This window comes from Athene noctua, chromosome 4 (assembly GCF_965140245.1).
Source record: "Athene noctua chromosome 4, bAthNoc1.hap1.1, whole genome shotgun sequence".
In the NCBI taxonomy this organism is placed as follows: domain Eukaryota; kingdom Metazoa; phylum Chordata; class Aves; order Strigiformes; family Strigidae; genus Athene; species Athene noctua.
Window position 1 is genome coordinate 26,077,092 of NC_134040.1, and position 8,609 is coordinate 26,085,700.

Below are 8,609 nucleotides of genomic sequence, written 5' to 3' on the forward strand. Positions count from 1 at the left end.
TTATGTTACTGCAATCATCAGAAAAACAATAGTTGAACTAGAAGTTTAGAATTTAAAAAATTGAAACGTTGCCCTATCAAAAAGGACTGGTGTTCATGACATCATTTTGCTGCTGTAGTCAGCAACAGATTTTTCAGTGGAGGAATATAAAAACTACACCAGGAACAAAATTTACCCCAAAATATTTTTAAAATTACTAGAAGCAAAATTGACTTAAGAACATTCTTGACTTCTAAGATGAAGTTTGTGCCTGGGACAGTCGTGGGTTTTTTATCCGTTGACATGACAAGGATGTATTCTTATATTTGTCTTTCTTTTTTTTATACCAGTTTAACAAGTGCCATGTGTAATGAAGTTTCATCTTTATCCAAGAAGTTTTCTGATTCTTTAACAGCAGCTGGGGTAAGATAACAGCATTTTCTGTAGCATTTGTGCTTTTTTTAACATAGTTCACTTCTTGAAACAGATTATTACCTGAGTCCGATGGCTTTGCATGAGGTACCAGCAAAGAGGGCACTTCTTTCCTCAGATCAGGGACACACAGCATTTTTACAGCAGATTCCCAGTTGCAGAGAAAGTTTATAAGCTTTGACAGACTGCAGTGTGTCCCCTGCTTTCTAAAATCCCTCTTTCTAGACAGTTCCCATTTGTCCTGATCACCACTCGGCACTTCTTCTTGTACTGAAAGGGCCCCACATTTGAAGTCCCACAAGTTGATGATATTTTCTTCTCCTACTCAGCCTATCCCTTTTGAATGCATTTGTGTAAAAGTCATTAACAGATAACACTTCTAGTACCTTAAGATGGTTTCACTAGCTGTCTTCTTAGACTTTGCTAAATCCCCTGGCCTAGGGCCACTGTGTTTTCAAAAAATTTAAGAGATTAGAAAATCTGTTTGATCATCCATCTTAAAAAAAATCACTCTGTCTTGTATCTCAAGATATTCCATTTAGGAGCATCCATTTATCTGTGAACATGTTTGCTAGAAATAGTATCCTGCCTTTCAGGATGTTTCAAAGATGACTGACATCTGAGTATTTTAGCAGGATCCAGAGGCAAAAGTTGTGCTGTTGCTGAAATTGTTCTGTAAATGTCAGAGAAGAACAAACTCTGGCTGTCCTGATTACTCCATGAAAACATGAATGTACATCAAAGAAGTTTTCCCAGTTCTCCCATGAGCTCTTCCAACACATCTCTGAGCAAGTGTTTTCAGAGTTATTTGTAGAGAACATGATTTATTGGGTTGCTTTTATTCTGAATAATTTACATTCCTTCCCATTACTCAGGGAGAAACTGCTTATTTTGTATTTTGGGGTTGTATTTTAGCATATCTTTGTGTGACACTTGCAATAAATACATGCACAGACATTTAAAAATAAATTGCACATGAATATTAAGCTGGGCCAGCTCAGAAATTTGGAAACTAAAGCTTTCATAAGCATTGTGCTAGGTTATGTTCTTGTCAACTCTGTACTCAGATTTTGGGACCAGACTGGTTTTGTGGACATTTGTGTGGACACACAATTAATTGAGCACAAAGACACTTCCCACTGCCAAACTACTCTCTGGAAAGGAGTTTTAGTAGGGCAGTGTGGTGATCTTTATTTTCTCTCATGTCCCTGTAAGCTTTTGGAGAAAGATGTGGGCCTTCTGCTCACCATGATCAGTAGGAAATTAAGGAGCACCTGTCACATAGGACTGTAGAAAATACATCTTCCTGCATGCCCCAGTGGTTCAACTTCCTTCTTAACCTGTCAACAGCACCCAGGTTCACAAACAAATGCCAGTATCCTGCAAAGTGCATTAATTCATGGGAAACTGAGAAATGTCTTAGAACAGAAAATACTGGTTTTTTTCAAACATAATGCCATCCCTATAGTTATATCTGTATAATTCAGACATTAGTTGTAGTGCTGGCTGTACACTTAGTCTATAATGTTGGTGATGTTTCTGAGTGAGCAGTAATGCTGAAGTAAGAAATAGCAGCTTTGCTTGCTATGCAAGATTTCTTTCAAACTTTAACTTATTGATCCATACAGTCAATAGTATTTAATTGATACTGCTCTCTATCTGTTTCAGTTTATTGATAATCAACTAAATGTTGCACTTCATAATGGATTTTCTAGGAACTGACAGTAAAATTGCTCTTATTTTCTCTCACCACCTTCCTGTTGTTCTGCCATCTTTCTCCAAGCTAGAATTAAGGTGTTTCATGTTTCTTTAAATTTGTAATGTGAAAGCTACAAGGCTGTAAGTGGAAATCCCTCAGTTAATTTAATCAGTATGGTGTTTCCTTTGTTTTAATAAAGTCCACTGTTCAGTATTGAAATAAGGCAACTCTTGCTGGAGGTTTTTTTGTTTTCTCAAAAAACACAACACAAAGAACAGTGAGAATAAAAAAAGGAAAGAACTTTTGCCATTTTAAAAAGCAGAGGAGCTGATGAATCTTGGTTTTCTAGCCTCTAGTAGTGTCATTATCATTGTACCCATGGTTATTCCTTTCTGGTGGTAGAGGAAAATGCTGTGCATGCTAACCTACATTTACTGGCCAGCATGCATCGCCCAGCCTAATATATACTGTCTCTGCTCTGGGGATCTGAGTTTCAGCTGGTTTTCCTCCTGTACGGGTGTTAATCTGGGCCTTTCATCTCCTCCTAACCACAGATATTTGTGAAACTTCTAAGAACTTCGTTTTTCTTCTGACCTGTATTTTTCCTTCTTGTTTCCTTGAAAATGAACAAGGTGTAAACAAACGTTTTGGGGGAGATGAAAAGGGCATTGACAAACAGATGGACAGACAATGTCCTCACATAAATCTCACATCCATGGGAAACCAGGCAATTTGAAACTCTGAGGTACATGAATTAATGAAAAAGTAAAACCCTGGGCCTGTCTTAGTTTGTTGTACTCAGTGATAGAATATCTAGGGTCTACTGAAGTGTGCATGAAATGTAGACACAGTTATCAGGAATACTGTGATAAACAGTCTGAATAAGAATCAAGGTGAAGCAAGACCTTTATAGAATTAATAAAACCATTTCTCAGATATCAGTATATTTCTGTTAAAGGTATTTCTTGTCCTGGCATTTCATTCTATTTTCCGGTTTACAGAGCAGTATGAAGGCAGAGGTTCTTAACCCTATCATCAACTGTGTGCTATTAGAGGTAAGCCTTTGCTTTTTTCACATTAGGAAAATGTTCTAGTAAAATGATTTTGAAATTAAACAGTTGCATTTATGTCTGAAGAAAGAACTACATAAAAAGTAATGACAATATCAATCTGACTGTTCAGGGTCAGCTCATAAACTTCTTGGTTTTGTGTACAGCCTCTCCCACAAATACTATAGTAGTAATATGGCATTCACTGAGGATTCTTGAGAACCGTATGACTGAAATGAGGCTGGCCAGCTCTTATATTCTGCTGCATCAGTCAGAGCACAACAATTTGCAGTGTGCTTTTTAGCCTTTTCTAACCTATTCACAAGTTGCCTGGGATAAGTCTGTCGTTGCTGTTCTGTTACCTGTTTCAAATATTGCAAAGTATTTCTGATACACAGATAGTTTCAGACTATTCTTTCTTTAAAATTTTAGTTTGCAGGTGTGCTACAGTGCTTCCCATCCATGCGCATTTAGATTTCTACAGATTCGCTGTCTAGCAGCAGACTCAGTCAGCACATGGCTAACCATGTGTCAGACATCACCAAAATGTTCATGAGTGATTTCTGTCATTAGACACCATGATCTATGAGTGACCTCTTCTCTTAGACACCATGAGCTATTTTTCTTCAGAAAAGCCCAGTGAGTAAAATGTGCCTTAGTTTTACTGAGAAGAAGTCAAGAGCGAGCAATATGCTCATAAAGTACCAAAATGTGTACTATCGGCAGCACAAATTCTAATTCCACTAATTAGATCCCACTTCTCTTTAAACATAAATAAACATATAGTAGTGACTACAAATTGTCATTCTGTATCTAATAGCTGTGTTCCCTTAAAAATGAGGAAAAGGTTGTTTTACAATAAGCTATTTTGCACTGAATTAACAGTACCTTTAAGGAAAATCATGGGAAGTTGAATAGAGCTGTAGTAAAGATTATTATATGGTTCTTTTTGTTATGGAGTAAATTTGCTGTTGCAACTGATGTATCTTTCTGTGCTCCAGGAACTGCAAAATCTGGGAATGTCCAAAACTATAGAATATGATGTTTTGTACTTCCTAAATCCCATATTTGTATACAAATATTTATTAGTACAGCCTAGGTTCATGGAGAATTACAAGCTGCTATGCTGTTCAGTATTAGAAGTTCTAAAAATAGTACTATGTGTTAAAAGCATTATAAAAATTCAAACTGTTAATATCAGTGACACTTTCTCCACATACAGCAAATTCAGAGTTAGGTTCTGTTGATGGAAAGATAGCTGGTTTGTAAATAAAAAGTCAAATCTACTTCTGAACACTGTGGCATTTTATTCTACTCATATTACAAACAAAACTGTCCAAGAGTTCAAACTGAGGGGAAATCAGATTTTTATACAGTGATTCAGGCCCTCCTTGTTAGCTGTAAACTGTTGCAATTTATCTTTTTTGTTACCTATAGCTTGTAAAATCTTGTGTGAATACATATGCTACTACAGCATGATGCAGATGTAAAGCAAAAAAAAGTGTATTTAAAAGTATAATGTAATTGCTGAAATACATGACAGCTATACTGATGAACCACGTTTTCTCTCCCCATTAGGGCTGCAACAGCACTACTTATATTCAGGATGCTTTCCAGCTATTGCTTCCAGTTCTGCAAATTTCACATATCCAGACCAGTTGTTTGAAAGTGCAAGAGTGACCATTTCCCAGCACTTGTCACCACTGGGCTTAACAGAAACCACAGACATAATGTTTTTAATGTATGCAGATAGAGGAGCTGGTATGAGAGATGTCTGGCCACTTAGAGTCCTTTGAAGACACTAAACGCGGTTTTGCACATACAATATTGAAAAACATTTTTAAACTCTTTCAGACTTTTAGACTTTAGAAGTAGTTAGTAAAGTGAGTAATTTCATCTGTATTAGAGTATATCATTTGCATTAATTTAAACAAGTTTATTGATATTAGCGTTGACTTAAATACGGATTCTAAATGTTGACCCATTCAGTTGTAGATGATGTATGAAGCAAATTAGAATGTAAAGTTTTTAAAAACATTTCAGCCCAAATGACCATTTCTATTGTTTGTATCCTAACTTTCAGTTCAAAGTGTATATTTCAAAAGTTGGTTTTGGTATTTAATTTTAACCAACATGAACAAATTATCTTAGTGTTGTGCTTGTTAAATATTATTTACAGTAGCAAGTAATAACATCATAATAATATGTACCACCTACATAACACTTTGTGTTGAAAGAGTTGTACAGTAATAGGTGTTAACTTTACTAAATGAAAATTACGGAGGATACGTATAAAGATTTATACTGAAGAAAAATTTTCTGAGCCAACTAAGAGTACAGGTAAAGCTCTATATTTGATGACCGGTGTTTTTATATTCCTTCGTGTCTATTTCTTAATTCCAATGGCTGAACTACATCACAGGCCAAAGTGATCTTTTTAATGTGCAAGGAATAGAAAATTTCCCTTTTGTTTGTCAGTTGAAACATCCCCAAAATAACCTCCTCTCAGATGTGTTACCAGGTTAGCACTTTGGGGTTTAATTTGGGCTTCAAACATTATGACTTTTTTTTCAAATGGATTTCCTGACACTTCAGAAATACAGGTTTTGGGCACAGAAAATCAGTTGTGAAAAGAACTTATTAGAGAAGTGTTTTGGGTGGGGACGTCATATGTCAGAGTAGTAGCTGAACAGAGCATAAGTGAGCAGCAGGAATGACATTTCTTAATAACAGTAGCAACCGTGATAATTTGTCCATATCCTTAGCTTAAAATCCTGAGCTGTGAGCCTCCAAATTTGTTTAGGATAGTTTACCTCGTAGACAGGAAGAACCTTCCAATATTTTATGTAGCCTGTTCCCTGGATTTTCATTGTTTATTACATTTCTTTCAGCTATTTTGTATTTTTCTCCTCTTGATACACTCTTGAATTGTATTTAAATGCTTTTTAATTGTAGTTAACATCTGAATATGTTTAATCATAGAAGCATAGTTCATACATCATAAAAATAATGAAATAGAGTATGAGGAAATACTCTCCTGTTTGTTAGAAAAGAGAAACCACATGTCTGCTTTTCACGTGGTAACTTCTTTGAGTCCATATAAGAGGACAGAAAGATCTGTTTGTGTCTTATACTATTGTTCTGCTGTCACACGCATTGTGACTTGTTATTTAGAGATGAAATTTTCACTATCCTTGAAATAAGGTTTATTACACAAAATCTGTTTTCTGCCACCCTGTAATTTAACAGATTTGAGATATCTTCCTGGTAAGTAGAAGGGCTGCAGTCTGCAAATCTACTTACAAAGAACGTAAAAAAAATTACAGCAATGTGAACAAAAATAAGAAAGCCCCTTGGCAGCTGAAAGGCAAACAAAGCTTGGCACACATTGGTATTTGTGCCATATTGAACAGCTAACATCATTACCTCAACATGGGAGAAAGCAGGACACAGGAAAGTGCAACCGGTCAGCAGGCTCACTAGCCCAAAGGTAGGATACAGCTCCCACCGGCCGTTACATCCACAACACTTCTTGTGTTTAGTGCGTGCAAAACATTTCATCTCTGGCTTCTACACTTTGAGGGGAATAAGCAGACTCCTCTAGCAGTCCTGGCTGGCTGTTGGAAGAGACACACACTTGTACTTACTTGACCAGTGGTCATTCTTGTATCCACACTTTGACCGAGAAGAACACCTCCTCAGCACAGATTACTGAGGATCATGTACTTGCTCCATATACTTGATAATGAGTAGTTTTCAGTTTTCAAGATCTGGACACCAGTGAAAGCATTCAGTAGCTTGTAAAAAGGCCTATTTGTTTAAAAAGGTTTTTTCTGTTGTTCTATGATGGCAAGCAGAATATTACACCTGGTTAAAAGCTTGGGGTTTTTTCACATTAAGACTGTGAAGTCTAGTGTTTTCACCTATCAATTGTTACACCCTGGATTTATTTTTACTTTAATTTGATCGTTGTTTTTCATTAAGTAGCCTTTCTTGTCCACATTGGAGCAGAGCTCTGCATCAGTTACCTGCGAACATCGTATTACTGCCAAATGAGTCGTAGAACACAGCAGTAGCTGTTTCATACTGTTCCTATGCCGAGTTAATATTATCAGACAAAATTAATTTAGTAACTTTTTCATGCAGATCTTTTTTTTTCTCTGAAATGCAGTGCAGAATTGCTATGCCTGTCAGAAAAATGTGTTGACTAATAATAGTGCCTTTTAGCAGAGGCTGAACAACACAGCATTAGAAGCCTCAGGGGATAATGTTTGAAATCATTGAGGGGCATTCTTAAGACAAAGATTGCTTGTCTGAGATATTCCTTACTAAAGGTTTCACTGTCTTGCTTAAATTATGTATGTATTGAATAAAGTACCTTACCCTAAAGTAAAAGAAGCTGTAAAAAAATAACTTGGGGACTTATTTACATCCATACAATATAGGAAGGGAAACAGGGCAGAATATGAGCATAGGGATACTCCATCTGATCTCAGATGCAAGCATTTTGTCCTAAAAAAAATGAATGTTACATCTTTAAATCAATTTTAGGTAAATAGTATTTCAGTAGAAAACTACTGTGTGGATGTAACCAGAATATTTTGGTTACACTAGTTTGTATTTTTCCATCAGTCAAATAAATCATTTGAGACACTAAACTGAAACAGTATACTAGAAAAGAATGTTTTGAAGAATGATATGATGGGTGGATGTACTCGATGAAGTCTTTCACTTTCTGATTTTGCGATTTACCTTTGGAATGAGTGTGATTTTACTGAGTGTCTGACAAAAACAGATGTTGCCTTAAACCTTTAGGGGAGAGTGTTCTTTTTCTCATCACCAGTCAGTACACTGAGTGTACCTTGGCACTTGTCAAACTACTAGGTTTTAAGTACTTATTTATGAAATAACTTAAGATTGTGAAAATTACCTGTTGTCTTGAGCAGATCTGTTTTTCATGGCATTCCATTCACTTTTGAGCACGCTTTGCTATGCAGAGACAAAGGAGGCAGGCTTTCGCACTCACTAAGTTAAGAAATTTATCAAGATGAAACAAAGCAATGTCAGCATACCTACAGCTTGCAGATGATCTGCTATTACAGGTCATCACAGAAGGGTGAGCTGAAAGTAAATTATTAGCCAAGTCATTTGTGTATTTGTATATTAAAGGTATTTGCTATTCATTTTTTTTTAGGCAAACAACAAAAAAAAGCAAGCTGTAAGTTGTTTGCTGCTTTTGAGGGTATAGTCTATTCATGTGTAAACATCTCTTCCCCATGATTTCCTCCTACACTCCAGCATCCATTGCTTGAGACAGCTAAACAAAAGAACTGTCTCTTCCACTTTTTTCATGCTGCTTAGATCATCTACTGAAGCAGTTAATATTTTCCTCTAAAATGTGCCTCAGTCATATAATACAAAATCATAGTCATTACAAGTTGAGATGCTTT

The 8,609-nt window shown here is 36.1% G+C and overlaps 1 protein-coding gene across 2 annotated transcripts in view; it reads left to right on the plus strand.

Annotated features, from left to right (window-relative positions):
• The window catches only part of FAM114A1 (family with sequence similarity 114 member A1), a 41,243-nt gene extending 33,435 nt beyond the window's left edge, over positions 1 to 7,808 (plus strand). For both annotated transcript variants that reach the window (XM_074904653.1, XM_074904654.1), the window contains exons 12-14: positions 330 to 402; positions 3,112 to 3,165; positions 4,738 to 7,808. In XM_074904653.1, coding sequence (XP_074760754.1) covers positions 330 to 402; positions 3,112 to 3,165; positions 4,738 to 4,839 — 229 coding nt within the window. In that variant the 3' untranslated portion in view covers positions 4,840 to 7,808. The remainder of the gene's footprint in view (positions 1 to 329; positions 403 to 3,111; positions 3,166 to 4,737) is intronic.
• The last annotated feature ends 801 nt before the right edge of the window (positions 7,809 to 8,609 follow it).